Below are 16,614 nucleotides of genomic sequence, written 5' to 3'. Positions count from 1 at the left end.
TGAAATGTCTCTCTGAAATACAAGTGTGTGTGTGTGTGTATATATATTTGTACGCAAAAATTAAAAAGTAATTATACAGCCATTCATACCTACAGTGCTTCCTCCATGCCAGAAAACTTCCACAGTAGCTCAAAACATGTACAACAAAGGCCAGAGAAAGGCCGTCCTCCGTCCCGGGGTAGAGCAAGTCTTGCAGGCCTGCCCCAGGATAACTTCTGCTGAGCGCACGTACGTTGTGATCAAATCAAAATAATGCCTGGTGGTGTTTTCCCCACAGGCACTCTGCTTTGTTTGGTACAGCAGCTGGACTCTGCTTAGGAATGAATTAAAGTCAACGAGTAATTAAGAATATTTGTTGGAAATTTGTTTCCCAAGGTCTTTTGCTTCATTGAACTAATTCTGAACTGTATCAGGGACATGTGTTGCTTGGTAATTCCCTTTTTTACAGAGACTCAATTTTACATGAAGGGCCCCAGTTCTGCAAAACACTTCATACATATTTAAGCACAGATTGCTTCACTGGGGCCTGGGTGAGGCAAAATGGGTTTTCAGTTCCATCTAGTTAGATAAGACATTTTAAAAATATTGTGAGAAGTATGTCTTCAGTGAGCAGCTGGCGGTGTTACCATTCCTGTGCTCGGTGACTGTTAAATAAGTGCAGGTAGAATTGCATTGTAATGAAGATACAAATGCTCTGTCCCTGGACAGCACATCGTAAGGACAAGTCACATAAGGGTCTCTTCCAAACCACACTGAAATCAATAGGAGGAGGCCTGGCAAATTCTGCTGGGGCTTTGAAACTGGCCTTCCTATGCTTGGGAAGAAGCCCTGAATCAGAAACTGAGCTCTGCCTGTTGAGAGGTGCCATTTATAGGACAGATTTGTTAATACAGATTTGTTACTTTTTCCTTTTTTTTTTTTTTTTTTTTTAAAAAAAACCCGAACAAAACCAACATTGGTTTAGCCCCAGTAGTGGATCTGTTTTTAAAGAAAAAAAAAAATCTCAAAGTGATTGGTGTGAAATCAGATGCTGAGGTTATGCTGAGTTCATGTAAGAAGCAGTTTGTTTAGGATTTCATTGTACTCGCATTAAAATAATTGAAAAAACATCATCTGATTTCAGCATCCAGTCTCGTGACTGGGAATGGATCTAAAATTTAGTCTAAGTGCATCTGAGATTTCACTGCGCCTTGCTCAGCTGAATCACAAGTGTGTCGTGGCTGACAGAAGTTCTTGTGCTGATGTCTGTTGTATCTAGATAAGCGATATTTGCGTGGATTCTGTGATTAACCTTGAATTCAGCAGAAGAAAAAAAAAGCATGCAGAATGTTTTTTGTTCATGTATTCCAGGTAAATTGGAGAGATTGGATGCCGGTTTCTGATAGTCAGTGTGAATTTATAAAATCTCTCATGCTCAGATGCTTTATTGTTGTTGTAGGTTGTTGTTGTTGTAGGTTTTCTAAGTGGCAGTACTGATTTAAGATAATTTCGTACTTGATTTTTATATTGTCATAGAGTTATGACCAGAATTTTGAAAAGAATTCGTACCATCTGAAGAAAAAAACCTTGCTTTTATTATAACTTTAAAAATTCATGTGTTCTGAAAGGGTCTACCAGAAAACCTGCTAGGCACAAGTCTCCATCGAATAGTTCTCTCTCTCAGCTGGGCAGAACAGGCTGACTGCAGTTTGTATCAAGCATCGATCTTCCAGGAATTAATTGCTCTGTCTCATTTTCACTGTTTGATTTCTAGCAGTTGAAGAGTCAGCCAACCTGCCTCCTTCCCCGCCTCCGTCGCCAGCTTCCGAGCAGACTGGAGCTCTGGAGGAAGGTAAGGGTCTCCTGGACGTTGCATCGCGAGCTGTCAGCAGAGGGATGAGACATGAATCTAAAGGATGGGGGAATCAGAACATGGAGATACTGTCTGCACCTTCATGTGAACAGATAAGGCATTCCCCAGCAATAACTCCCCATCTGCAAGCCAGCTGCAATGCATGGATGAGGTAGACACATATGCACAGAGGTAACTGACAGGATATGTTAAGTACATCCATAGTAAAGAAAAGTGATGGCGATGCTCACCTTTTATCTGTTACATGCAATATGAGCCAAGATGTCTGCTGTCTCAGTGTGGTCACCAACACTATGATTCAGTATGGGTCATCTTTCTTTTCTTAGGGTTTGTTTGGCTGCTTTTTTTAATTACCATTAACTTCGGTTTTGGAATCTTAAATGCGTGAAAGCAAGGAGATTCAGAGTTGGATCATGTCTTTGGTCTTCGACCTCTAATTCATGCTTCAGTGCTTACGTCTATTGGGGGTTCTGTACACAGAGTGCGGGAGTCAAATTCTAGTCTCACAAAGCAAATTTCTACTCTGTTCTGCACAATGAATGTTCAATTTCAGTAGCCCATGATCACTATGTTTTCCTCCTGCTAAAATCCCCTCCAGCAAAGAACTTAAGTGTTGGCTTAGTTTTAAGAAGAGGCCTAAATACCAGTGAAGTTGTCACAATGGGAAGCCTGTGCGTCAGTGCTTTGTTCAACAGAAGACGACTGCTGCATCAAGGCCATCAGTTTAGGGAGACAGCAGTGTATTACAACCGAGCCATACCATGTGGATACGAGAGAAGGATTTGGGTTCAGAATTTCCAGGGGACTGTCAGTTGAACTCTGCCATGTCAATAGCATTTTTATGTGTCCATTTATTTCCTTCGTGGATTTTCTTTTTGCATTTTTTTTCTTTTTGTTAAATAAGTGCATGAAAATAATTTCTTATCATCTGCTGAACAAACTTTGTTGGTATTTTAACACAGAGCCTCTATTAATTTTGCAAGTGGGCAGTTCCTATTTCATGTGCTGACATAGTCTGACTCGCAGTTCATCAGGACGCTGCAATTAGGCATATTCCCTCCTGCGGTCATTTTTGAGATAATGCAATTACAGGCTGTGTTAACAACATTTGTCAGTCCACTGTACTGGAAATACCTACTGGATGCAGTTAGTGACCAATATAAAAAAAAGTCTGATTAATCGATTCTTGGTTTTTTTTTAAATCTGCACATTGTTTAAAAAATAGTACAACAGTTCCTCAACTCATCACTCTAAAAAGGAAGCTAGTAGGACATTAGCTTTTAGAATTTTTAGGAGGGTTTTACCGCTATTTTTAAGTATATAATTCACTTGACTAATTCAGCGTAAGCTTTTTGATTTTTTTTCATATCACAATAAAGGGCCAATGTCAAGGTTCTTACATCATACATCCTTAGTTGAGGATTAGCTTTGCGTACTGATTATATCAGCAGTATTATTTACGTGTATTTTAGGCTTTTATAAAGTACTCATATTGATTACTTGACAGGAGGTCGTAGATTGCTCCCTCAGCAAATGTAAACCATTTAGCTGGTTGTATTAACACAAAAAGGTGGCAAAACTCTATACAACTCGAGGCTGTTAAGAGCTACCGGACTCTGCTGTTCCCAGCTGTGCATATGACTCAGCAAGTCACATCACAGAGTTGTTTTTCCTCTTCCCTTGCATGTCGAATTGAGTTAATGTAATAGCACGCACTTACCTACTCCACAGGGGTGGTAGCGAGGACTGAAAGGTCAGTATTTGAGAGACGTCTTGATGATTTACACAGTTCCACCATTTTTAAAAACATTCAAATAATTTCCTTTAGCATTACTCAAAAGAGACTTTTTCAATACAAGATTTTGATTCAACTCTTCATTTTTTGGAGCAGATGGCCTGTGTAAATCCCAAAAGTGTAGGCTTATAAGGGACGTGTGGACAGAAATGATGTGCTGAGTCATTAGTGAACTCTGTTGGGAGCTGCTTCTTTATGTCTGGCTCTGAAACTGGAAATCACAGTGGAGTCGGCTGATGAACAGAAGGAACTTCTTGAAAAAAATTTCACCAGAAGTGTATTATGGTGTTTTTTCCCCAAATATCAGTGTTGTCAATTCAATGTAGTTAGAAGTCGTGTGTTCTGCTCTGTGTTAGAAGGTGTGGTCCTTGTTTTCTGTGGGTAAGTTGGGCTTTTGAGTGAGCCAGACCTGTCGTTTTCATTCAGGCAAAGCCCCCATTCAGAAGAGTTTGCCTCAGTAGGGTTTGACCCAATTTTGCTGTACTTGTTTAAACCTTCCGTTCCCTATACCATCTGGCTGTTCATCCTCATGCACGTTTACGTTGTCTGTCTGTCTTTCTGCTCAGTAGAATACAATTTATTTAATGCAGTTCTACAGTTGTTGAACAAAAATAGCTGAGCACGTGGTGTGTGTACCTATCTCAGGCCTCCTTTTTTCCCCCCCTCCTCTTAGAACATTTTCCTAATGCACTTGTCAGTGTGTGTCGCATTGCTCTGAATCCAAAAGAGACTTCCTTCAGTCATAGTGGGGAGGAAATCACTGTTGTAGACATGACAAAGGTGGATGTGGCCAGCCATGCAGCAAATACAAATTAAAAAAAAAAAAAGGTAGAAAAGACAGAGAGGTTTGTGGGTCAAGCGTATTTTGTGAGAGAAAGGAGCCGGTGGATGTAGATTTCTTTCTTTCGTTTGTCTGGAGAAAAAACATTCAGATGAGCCTGTTCCTTTTTACTGCTGCAGAAGGTAAGATAACTAATTTGCCTTATTGAAATTATTTCATTTATTTCAACGATGGTAACATAATTTTGCTCAGGAAATGAAATTTTCCCTTGCACCGTCAAATCCTTTTGTCAGTTGTATCTGGTCCTGCAGGGCTGATGTGATATTCTCTTGCCAACTTGGCATTTCTTTTGTGCTCTGCGCCTTTTGACAATGGTCAACACAGTCTTCATGCAAAAATTTTTCTAAATGTTACAAGATAGAAGGATGCCTGTGATGGACTGTCTTCCATTTTGAAATAGGCATTTCAGGTTAGGCTTTATATACCAAATAGGAGTATTTTGCAAACTGAAAGGAACCAAGTGTCCTATAAAAATGGATCTACTCAGAGTGAAAATTACTTCTTGAAAGGCATTTTCAAAAGATACCTGGAAGCTAAAGCAGAATTAGTCTTTGTGAGAAGTGATTTTAATCTTGGACTTTAAAATACATTGGGGATTTTTCCCACGCTTTGAGATGAAAAAGGGTTATTAGAAGGGGCTAGAATAACAAAGAAAGGATTTTTCGTTTTGCTGAAATAAAAGCATATCCTCCTTTAAAGACATCATTATCCTGTTAATGAAATTATCTGGAGTAATTTTGAAAATATCTTTATTAAAACTGATAAATAAACAATGTAAATCTGCAATAGCCACAGACATAACGGCCGCAGACAATACTAGGCTTTGCTGATGATTTTGGACCGTCACAATAATACGTATTAAGCATTTTTACTGTTGCAGTTTCTGTAGTTTTAAGAAGCAGAGGCAGGGCCTGTGTTTTCTTGCCTACAATCTATTCAGAGCTTATAAAGAAGGAATTTTCAGCCTTGTTTGCGTCAGTATAGAGAAGTCCTGGGGTTTTGTCTTCGCTCTTGTTGATGCCTTTTACTTCTGACGTGCCCTTGGCTAAATACAACCCACAGCTGGAAGGAGAGCCTTCCCTTCTGCGCACCCTCCTCCTCCATGTTCCGCTTCTGACCGTATCAACCTTCTGTTCTTTTCTCCACAATGTCCCAGTTCCAGCAGAAGAGATGGTGACTGCATCAACCGTTTCCACTCTTGTCCACGGCAATACATGGACTAGTGTGAGGCAAAGAAGCAGGAGTTGTAGTTTTGAATCTTCTGAGGCTTAGGAGGGAGTTGGTTCCTGGTCTCACATCCTGAGACGTGTCCTCACCCCCTGTAACCAGCCTTTTGCAAACTATGAGCCCCCTCCAATCTGTCATTGAATTTTGTAGAGCTTCTATGGAGAAGAAATCCACAGGTTCTGCATTGCAAGTGGATCAAGATGTTTCCCTGCAACCTTGCGGCCAGCTCTTAAGTACTAGGGAAAGGTGGGAAGCTCAGGATCAGACTTGTGTCATTTCCTATTGCCGTGCTCTGCAGACCTTTCCGTTTGCCAGAGGCAGGTTGCCAGCTTATCTTTCCACACCTACCTCTTCTAAGCATATTTGGATTCCACTACAAGAGCGAAGCAACTAAACTATCGGTGATTCAGGCACTCTTTGTGCCCTGAAAGAAATTGTGAGAACTGTTCCCTTGGACCAAGTTCCATGGTGGTATTTGCGTGTGTGCAGAGGTGCACGTAGCATACCTTCGGTGCTGGCCAGCCCCAGGGCTGTCACAGAATCTTAAACATGGATAATCTTCCTTTTGCAGCATAATGATACATATTGGAGCTACTAATAGAGATTGCTGTGAGTGGGGAAAAAAGGTAGCTAGTTATTTGGGGAAGGGTTTTTTGTTGTTGTTTAAATGTTTTTTATAGGGAAAAGAAGAACGTGGGGAATTTTGAAATAGATACAATGAGAGAGAAAACCACCATGGACCAAAGTGTAGGCTGCTTTATTGCTTTTTAATTAAAGGGCTTTTTAAAATTTATACTTTCAAGTACTTTGCCTGATGACTATGAGGGATACAGCTGTGTTGGGATACTTGAGAGGGTTTTAATGCAGCTGTACAGTCAGCTGTACAGTACCTGTGAGGATCAGTGCAGCTTGTGAGAGGTGGTTTGTGCACAGTATGTATTCCTCCAGATAATAAGTGTATAGTTTTGAAATTCACTTACTCCAAAGGTTGGTTTCTGATGTTCATAAGCAGTGTAGGAAACACCACATACATGGCTCATGTGTTAAAATGCCCAGCTGCCACATCGCTCCGTCCTGCATTAACCTGTACCCTGGCTGCTTTCACCCACTCTGCTGTGTGCCATAGTGGCTAGTGTTGCTACTGCATGTGTCCGTCCTGTCTTGCCTTTTCTCTGTCTGTCTGTCTCTCCTGCAGTTTTTGTCTGTGTGTGTCTGTTCGTAGATGAAGGGGCGGAGGATAAGGTGGGGCCGATGCACCGCTGCCCAGGCTGCGGGCCTGCTGCCGGCAGGGAGTGGCGTAGACAGCTGACCCCCTCCATTTCAGTGTCTGTGCCCGATGATGAGCCCTACAATTCGGATGAGGAGTACTATGAACACCCTTTGTTCAGCTCGGAGTGGGCTGGCTCTAGTACACGTCCCAGTGCCACAGTGAAGAGCACGGTGGTCTTGTTGGGCCATGATGAAGGTGAACTGAGCATGGTCCCATTTTGTTCCTCTTCCCCTCTACCCACCTGCCATCCATTCCATTATGTATGTGCCTGGGATTGCTGCTTTCTGGGGAGGGAAACCTAGCTGTGTTTTCTCCCCACATGGAAGTGATGCCCCTCCAGAGTCTCTCCATCTCAAAGTGGAGCTGCAGCGTGAGCAGTGAATGCAACTGTGGGGTCAGTGAAACCATGGTTCCTGCTTAAATCAGGCTCTTGGTCTGCCAGCCTGGCCTGTAGCAGAAGCAAAAGGAGCAGCTAGTTAAAAGAAGTGTAAACTAATTTGTTCTGTGTGCCAGGAACAGTGTGCAAAATAGGCCAAAAGATTGTTATTGGAGGTAAGTCAGTTGTTAACACAATGGAGAAAAAACCCCATGCCTGTGCCAAAGCTAGCTGTGGAAGGTCTTTAATTCTCTAGTAGGCAAAGGAAATCAGTTTTTACCCCAATATACACAGGTGACTTCAGGAAGTATTGGGTCATGTTTGATCTGCAGTTTTTTTGTGGATACATCCAGTTAACGTTGTGTCAGCTGACTGCAAACAAGGAGGAAAAAAAAGTTTACTATTACTGCGTTTCTGTAACCTCTTTTTCTATGGCCTGAGCACATCAGTATTATTCAATCAGCATGGGTTACATCAGAGTGAAATGGCGTTTGAGGAATCAAGGGAGAATCTATTTCGGTGGCTAACAGGGATGATGACTTCTTCTCCAAGGCGAAATAGATCACGTTTCATCTCACACCGTTTGACTAACTCAACCTTGGAACACAGGAGCTGAAGTTAAAGAGAGTACTGAATCCTCTAAGGGTTTGTGTCTCAGGAAGATGGACGCGTAGACCTGAAATTGCTCACTGGCTCAAAACCAGAGCTGTTCAGAATTAACAGGATAATGTAGCATAATACTGCAACAGCACCAGAAAGGGATCAATGCTAACAGTTGAAGGTTGTCAGTGCCAGCACGCCTGCCTGAAGCGAGGGGAGACAGAAAATCACAGGAGTAGCCCTACTACAGCTGGGTGCCTACAGCTGTACTCAGCAGCTCTCCTGGGCTGGTTATTCGTGGGCGCCTTCCTTTTCGGTTATATGCACCTACCTCTGCTGAAAATGTAAGATCTCAGAACTATGAGGATCTATTTCCTCAGATCTATGAGGAAAAAAAAAAGGGAAATAAGTGGGATCATCAGTGAAAAGACAGGCATTATGAAACAGCCCTCCTCGCTTGCTGGCTGTAAGCAAGCAGCCTGTTTGGCATAGAAGAGTCTGCTGCACAAAGGGAGTCTGTAGGATTCCTTCTTTAAAGTCAGGGATAACTTTCTACTTTGGTGAGTAATTAGTTTTAATCATGTGGCATTGTGTGAAGTGTCTCAGGAAATGGAGGTGTATACCTGAAATTGCTCAGAGTAAAATGAGAGGCTTTCCTTAAAATTTTTTGATTGAAAGGGATGCACGTACAAAACCACATAAAATTGGAAAAAGAAAAGTAAAGCAAGTTATTCAAGTCAGGGCCTCTTGTGGCTGGATGCCTGCTGTTCTGCCAGGCTGCTTTTACAATCTGCCCGTGTGTCAGTATCCCTGTAACACTCAGGCATCCGTCCAGTTCCGATTCTGAATCTTCTGGCTTCTGTTCATTTAAGATACAGTATCTAACCTTATTTACATTTTTATATGTTATTAATAATGTGTTGTACTTTACATAGTGATATTTTCTCAGCCTCAAGTAGTGTTTGTGTTCCTTAAACCACTTTTTAAAGGCCAGAACTGAGGCGCATGATTGACTGTCTGGTTTTAACTGGGCCAGTCTCAGGTGAAAAATGAAGCCCTTGTACTTGAATCCCAAGAGTCTGGATACAGCCACTTTGTTCTGAGTCTGATTCGGCAAGGTCCTTAAGTACGAGGACACACATCAAACCCAGGGGGCTCATCAGGTTGACTGCAGCGTGGCTGCTGGTCAACCGCTTAAGTATGTTGCCGAATCAAAGGTTTCACACTTAATCCTGACTTCTTATCAGAAGGGATACTGATAGCACACAGTAATATTCTGTCTGAGTAGCAGTGGCGGGAATACCGTCCAGAATGGAGATTCTGCTAATCAGTCCTCTGCCATGGCGTAAGTAGAGGAAGCTCTTGCTACTACTGTACTGATCCTGACAGCCCATAGACTGGGTGATGTATTTTAGAAATTCAGATGAACAAATAGTTATATTGCACTCATTGGGTTTTTTTGATGTAATTGGTGTCGAGGAGCTTGGGGCTAGTGGGGCAACAGAAAAGAAAATGAAGAGTCCTTGTGTTAAATCTGTGATTTTCACATACGGAGTTCAGCTGTCAGGCAGCCTGAAGGAGAAACTGTTTATAAACCTGCTCAGTGTAGGTATCTTGACTGAATTCTTGTGAAACCATTAGTTATCAGCTATGCACAAGGCTTATTAAGACTATGGAAGTGGCTCAATATTTTGCCAAATCCAGGATCCATGTGGTAGATTGATTTGCTGGCATTTAGCAGTCAGTATTGCCAAGGTCAGTGGAAAGAAATCAATGCCTCATAACTTCCTCCACCTCAACTGAATGTCTTGTACTGGATTAAACAGCACATTTATCAGAAAAATATCGGTGTATTTTGAGCTTGTTGATGCATTGGTGTTGTCAAGGCCATCCATCATTCAGTACCATCTCCATTTGCAATGAATATTTGATCCACAGTCATCTCTGGGAGAGGTATACCTGTAAAACACTTTCAGCTCTCATTTTACAGCAGAAACATGCTTTTCTGGCGGAGATAGATTTGTTTGATTGTTTGTTTGTTTTTTTTCCCTAAGGAAAATTCAGTTCCACAATGACTAAAATGGGCTGGATACTAGCAGTCCTTTGACACGCTTAAATCTAAAATGTTCAGAGCTGAAAGTGTTATGCAAAAGCAGTCCTGTTGAGCTGGGTGCTTGCTGTTTACTGTTGGTGTTGATGTCGCCTCCTTTTTCCATTCCCAAGAAGAAGAACCAGTAAAGAGTGCGATGGCTGTGGAAGTGAAACCTGCTCTTCCTGGGAAGCAACTGGGGAAAGAGCACGGGCCCATTGAGCCTTTGGACCAGGCAAAGGGCCTCTGTGAGGGTCAGTCGGATTCTGGTGTGGAGGCCAAAGTGTGTGGTGAAGACAAAGCGCCCAGAGCGGCATCCAGCAGGGAGAGTGTCGCAGTTGTGGTGCAACAGCCCCCAGCAGACACCTCCCCTTCCTCAGCTGAGGGAGGTGTGTGTGTCCTCCTTAGGTTTGCATGTGTTTGCTGCTGGCCAGTCCTCCTCCAGCTTTCTCCAGTGCTTTCCAAGGCTGTTTCATTTCCTGTTCTTCCCATTTATTAGTATGACTGCTCTTATTATGCTTGAAGAGTGTGTAGCAGATCATATGATTGCATAGGTGCTGTATGACAACATGGTTTCCCACCGCTGCGGCTGATTCCTGATTTTTTACTTTGCCATGATAAAATACGCTTTGCAGCTAAGCTGATTCCTCCGTGTAAACCTTTTTCCCGCATCTCAGATGTGTTTGCCAGTCACATTGCTAATCTATGTATATTTTTTTCTTTTCGGTGCAGAGATTCATCTGCTTTGCTTTCAAAAAGTGGATTTATTGACTTTGACTATGACATAAAGAGGCTTAAACTGTAGAAATGTTTTCGTTTGCAGTGTGCAGGTTCTTTGTTTGGTTTTTGTTTTTGTGTGCGTGCTTCAGTGCATTCTGGTTTAGCTTCCCTAAAGCTATTGCTTCTTATGTCATATCCTTGCCATTCATTGCAGTCCACCCCTCCTCTCCTCGATCATTGCCAGAACTCTGATTTTTTGTGTCTTACCTTATTACAAAAGTTTAACCCTGCTGGAGAGCCTTGGTCAGGCAAAACCTCCATCACTTCCACTGGGATGTTTGCCTTCATAGTGAAGTTTAGGATTGGGCGCATAGGGTGAAGTTCTGATCTGCTTACTGAACAAAATATTTACTGCAATTTATTGCCTTTCAGTATGTGAGAACTAGGCTTCAGGATTTTCCTTTTAATGGTATTTCTCTTCAGCCAGTGCAACAAGGTGTAAAGACCCATTATATGGGGTAGTGATGTACCCGTGCAATACCTGGCTGAGAAACGCTGCATTTGGGAGGCTGGTGTTGTGGCTGGACCAGCTAAAGAATATTAAATGCCTTTGGCAGTCAGAATATGTTTTGATACCACTGGTATTATTCATTTGCACTACAGTAAGATGCACAGTAGGATACGTAAAGAAAGTCAGTAGCTATTTAATTTCTGTGAAATGAGGATGACATCAGCTCAATGGCCGTGTTTTTATAATTCATAGAGTTTGCAAGTAAGTCATCAAATGTAAAAACATAAAGGAGTAAAATTACTGGACTTGCAGGCCTCTGTTTTTTATACCTGTAGAGTTTAGAATGGCAGTTGCTTTTTAACTAAATGTTACCGTATCCAGCTGTTTCAAGAATGGCCAATACTTTGATACTAATTGTTTTGAAAAATTCATATTCGTCAGAGCAAAGAGATGGCTCCATGGACTTTAAATCGGAGATGAGGAGATTCAGAGTTGGCCCAATGCTTGTTGTAACAATCTTTAGAAAAAAATCATAAAATTTTTTTAACAGATTACTGCAGAAAGTTCTGTCACATTCTGCAGTATCTCTCTTCGTATTTTCCATAACAGGAAGTTTTCCATATGATAGGAATCATAATTTTCCATAGGATATTAAAAAAAGAACAAGCTATTAATGATTAACAGCGAGTGTATAAAAAAAACTTAACTAGGTATTAGTCCCTAAAAATATAGTGGCAGACTGTAAGAGTAGCATTTTTAGTTTCAAATTAACTTAATTAGGGCCTGATCTACAGTCACTGAAGCATGCCAAGTGTTGTTTGACTTGAGTTACAGCTGAAGATGGCTGGCCATTTTGAAGACCAGACCTTCAAGATCTAGGACTATTAATAGCTCTGTTGCTGATTTACACAAACTGGTTTCATGACAGCAGTGAGATTTTTGTCATTTGCCAAACAGTAAATGCCAAAAGTTGGTACAGTTAAAAACCCAGCCTCTTCTGACACTTGCAAAACCTTTTATATGCATTTCTTTAGTTTAGCCTGCATGTAAAAGAAAAAAGTAAAATAGATAAAGAAATGTATAACTATGTATGTTTTAAATATCAGCAACATACAAAGATACTACTGATTGGACTTAATCTTGCAGATTTCATTAACTCAAAACTAACACAAGTTAGAGTGTCCAGTAAAGCATACCAATGAAGTGAGGATTACTTGTGGTTTTACTGTTGTATACAAACCATGAAGATGAGGAAATCATATTAAATCATCTCATTTCAGTGGTCACATATTTATATGTGTGCAACTCACATTTTCACTGTAAAACCTCATATATTGAAAGGAAACTGGGTTTTAACACTTTAAAGCAGATTTCTAGGTGGATGGCCTTGCTGCATGTTTCCATCTTTCTCCCTCTCCTCTCCATCATTCATACCAGGATGTTGTTGTAAGCCACATGACTGCCTGCCTGTAAGTGCTTTAAATAATTTTGTTACCAAACCCAAACAAACTACTTCAGATTTACTTGCAGCCACGAAGATGGAATTCCGTGTCCAGGAGGGCGCACGCCCTTTCACAGCAGAACCATTAGACACAAAGCAGCATGAATCTGTGAAAGACAGTAAGACTGATGAGCAACCTAAACACGATGCCTTAGTTCCACAGCCAGCAAAAACAGAGGCTATAGATAAAAAGAGCAAAGACAAAGAAAAAATGCCTTCACCTCTATCAGAACAGATCCTGGAAACTGAATCACAAAAGAAAGGGGAAGCCAGTTTTGCAGAACCTGCTGCCAAGCCTCCTGCTTCTCAAGAACAAAAGGACTTGTCCTCTGAACTGCCTAAAGGGTGCAAAACAGAAGAAAGGACTGCAGATATGCCCTCATCATCCAACCAAGTAATGTCTATGAAATTTAAAGACGACCTTAAAGATGTCCAAGATCTTGCCATGAGCCATGGTGAAAGTTCTCTGTTGCTATCAGAACCCAAGGCAGAAGCAGCCAAAAGTGAACTTCCTTCAGGCCCATCTCCCGCTGTCCCCCAGGAGCTTCCACTCAAAGACAGTTCCAAAACAAAATTGGAACCCACTGACCAACTGTCTGCCAAAGATCTCACTAAAGATGAACAGATCCACAGAGACAGGACACTAGCTCTGCAAGAAGTCTCATCAGTAACTGTAGATGGCCTGAAGACACCAAGCACCCAGAAAATCCCTGCATGGGGGGAGGAAAAGGACATGACCAAGGATGAGAGTGATGAGGAAGAAAGGTATGACTTCTATGATAAAGGGGAGGCTCGAATATTAGATGATGGTAAATTTACCACAAAAGATGAAGTTAAGGCACTTTCCCTAGACAAAGCTGATTTTCAAAAGGATGATGAAGCTAAAAAGTCACCTGATAATCTCAAAGCAGAAAAAGAAATGGACCAAAGTGGGCTCCCAGCAACAGTAGACATGAAAGAGGAGGTCCAGCCAAGAACGCAGGTGTCCCCAGCCAAGTTAAGCCATGAACTGACCCTTGAGAAAACAGCAGAGCACCCTGATACCGCTCAGTTATCCAGAATAACAGAGAAAGCCCCTGTGGCACCAAGCTTAACTACTGACAAGACCCCTACTCCAGAACTTTTTCAAGAGAAAGATGTTAAAAAAGATACTAAGGAGGATAAGACAAGTGTTTCAGCTCCTCATCAGATGAAAGAAGAGGAGGATCAATCAGGAATGTCGAAGTATTTTGAAACCTCTGCTCTGAAAGAGGAAGCCTTCAAAGCAGATGCTCTGAAACAAGGCAGTGATTACTATGAGCTAAGTGACACTAAAGAGAGTGTGTATGAGCCTTATCAGACAGATCGTCTGATACCTGAAGACAAAGAGGAAGAGGAGGAAGAATTACAGACAGAATTGGATCAGCAGCAGAGTGGGCCTGCTCGGGAAATAGGATACAGTACCCTGGCTCAGAGCTTTACACCAGACAAATCTGAAGAACCAAGTTCCCCAACAGAAAGAATGTTCACTATTGACCCCAAAGTCTATGGGGATAAGAGAGAACTCCACAGTAAAAATAAAGATGACCTAACTCTGAGCAGGAGCTTGGGGCTTGGGGGGAGATCTGCCATTGAACAGAGAAGTATGTCTATTAACTTGCCCATGTCCTGCCTGGATTCAATAGCTCTAGGATTTAGCTTTGGTCGTGCACATGATCTTTCTCCCCTCGCTTCAGATATCCTAACTAACACTAGTGGAAGTATGGACGAAGGTGATGACTACTTGCCAGCAACCACACCAGCATTGGAGAAGGCCCCCTGCTTCCCCATTGATAGTAGAGAGGAAGATGAGCACATTGAAGAAGAAAAAGCAATGGCAGAAGAAAAAGTCCAGCCTGAGACCTTAGTCGAATCACCTTTCCTGGCCAAAGAATATTACAAAAATGGGTCTGTCCTGGCTCCTGACCTGCCTGAAATGTTAGACTTAGCAGGGACAAGATCCAGATTAGCCTCTGTGAGTGCAGATGCTGAGATGGCACAAAAGAAGTCAGTTCCTTCTGATACTGTTTTGGAAGGCAGCAGCACAGCCCTGCCACCTGTGACAGATGAAAACCATGTAACTCTAAAAGCTGAAAGTCAACTAGAAGACTTGGGCTACTGTGTTTTCAATAAGTACACAGTCCCACTCCCTTCTCCAGTTCAGGACAGTGAGAATTTAACAAGCGAAACCTGTCCCTTTTACGAAGGCACAGATGAAAAACTGAGACGTGGCCTGGCTCCTGACCTGTCTTTAATAGAAGTGAAGTTGGCAGCAGCTGAAAAATCGAAAGAAGAATTCCTAGGTGAAAAAGACCTAGGTCAGCATGCCACCGGTGAGTCCATTCTGGCAAGGGACTTTGAGCAGGAGAAAAAAGAGAAGCTGGATACGGTGCTAGAAAAAAGTGAAGATCAAGTTGACTCTAAAGAGGTCTATCCCATTAAAGGTGCAGAGCCAGAGAAGACAAGACCTGAGGCAATCTTAGAAATGAAAGAAGAAAGTGTGGCTGATAAAGTTCACGTAACCGATGATACCACGTATGACAGAATATCAGCTTCAGAGACAGCAATAGAAAAGGATGCTGTTTCTTTGTTGATGGAGAAGGAGGAGAAGATTCTTAGCGTTGTTCCTGAAATAGCTGAGATAGAAGCTCCAATAAAACCAGATTACAATGCTATAAAGCACGATTTGGAAGTGGCTGCAAGGAGAGCTGACCAAGAATATCAGAGTCAGTTAGATACTAAGATCAGTGAGGTTGTTTCTCTCCCTTCAGGGAAGGACAAAGCCTCTGTTAAAAGAGGAGAGCCTGAACCCAAAGATACTCAACAGAAAGATCAGACCATCTTGTCCAGAGAAGCAAAGGATGCAGATGTACTTTCCAAGACCGAGCCTAGTTATGTGAAGGACAGCACCAAACTGTCTGAAACAGAAATTAAGGAAAAGGTAACTAAGCCCGATCTGGTACATCAAGAAGCAGTTGATAAAGAGGAATCTTATGAATCTAGCGGAGAGCATGATCAAGCCCAAGAAGGTTTGAATGGAGAGTCCTTGAAACCAGAGGATATCAAAGCAGAACCTCCAAAACCTCCCGTGCCTGGGGAAGAGACACCTGCACAGTTACCAGCAAAGGAACCTTCTATGGAGCCCCTCCACCCAAAAGCTGAGCCTCTCCAGGAAGAGCCTGCTGAGATTCAGATGGAGAGCATACCGCAGCCTGCAGAAGGAACTGAAAAGATTCCCGATACAGCTGTGAAACCTACGGAAATCCAAAAGGTGCTGCCATATGAAGTGGAAGCTGGGGCCACAAAAGGGGAAGAATGTGAGGAAGAAGAGGTAGAAGTAGGTCAAGAAGAAAAGGAAGAGGATAAACAGCATCTTATATCAGAAATGCCCCCAGAAGTAGACTTTGGGAAACCTACTGGTGAAGAAATGCTAGCCAAGGGCAGCCCAGAAGCACTGCCTGAACTGAAAGGCATCATTGAATCCGTGGTGACAGTAGAGGATGACTTTATCACAGTGGTGCAGACAACAGTTGATGAGGGCGAATCTGCTTCCCACAGCGTGCGCTTTGCTGCTACTCAGCAGGAAGACATTGAAACAGGGGACTCCCAGGCTGAAGAGGAGCTGGAGGTTGAGGAAGTGGCTGACATTCAAGTGGAGCCCAAGGAGGGCTCCCCCGAAGCTCCTGCTTCACCCCAGAGAGAAGAAATCCTGCTCACCGACTACAAGACAGAGACATGTGATGATTACAAAGATGAAACAACAATCGATGACTCCATCATGGACACAGACAGTCTCTGGGCAGATACTCAAGGT

At 42.3% G+C, this 16,614-nt stretch overlaps 1 protein-coding gene across 50 annotated transcripts in view; it reads left to right on the top strand.

The window, feature by feature from the left end:
* Window positions 1-16,614, top strand: part of MAP2 (microtubule associated protein 2) — a 226,399-nt gene that overhangs the window by 176,142 nt on the left and 33,643 nt on the right. For 10 of the 50 annotated variants that reach the window (XM_074594931.1, XM_074594944.1, XM_074594935.1 and 7 more), the window contains 2 exons: window positions 1,754-1,831; window positions 12,812-16,612. In XM_074594931.1, coding sequence (XP_074451032.1) covers window positions 1,754-1,831; window positions 12,812-16,612 — 3,879 coding nt within the window. Of the gene's footprint in view, window positions 1-1,753; window positions 1,832-10,184; window positions 10,440-12,799; window positions 16,613-16,614 lie in introns of all 50 variants that reach the window. The other 40 variants (XM_074594908.1, XM_074594942.1, XM_074594905.1 and 37 more) reach the window with 9 other exon arrangements.

Source organism: Larus michahellis, chromosome 7 (genome assembly GCF_964199755.1).
Source record: "Larus michahellis chromosome 7, bLarMic1.1, whole genome shotgun sequence".
NCBI lineage: Eukaryota > Metazoa > Chordata > Aves > Charadriiformes > Laridae > Larus > Larus michahellis.
Note: the sequence above shows the minus strand (reverse complement) of the source record. Positions and strands in the feature narration are given on the sequence as shown.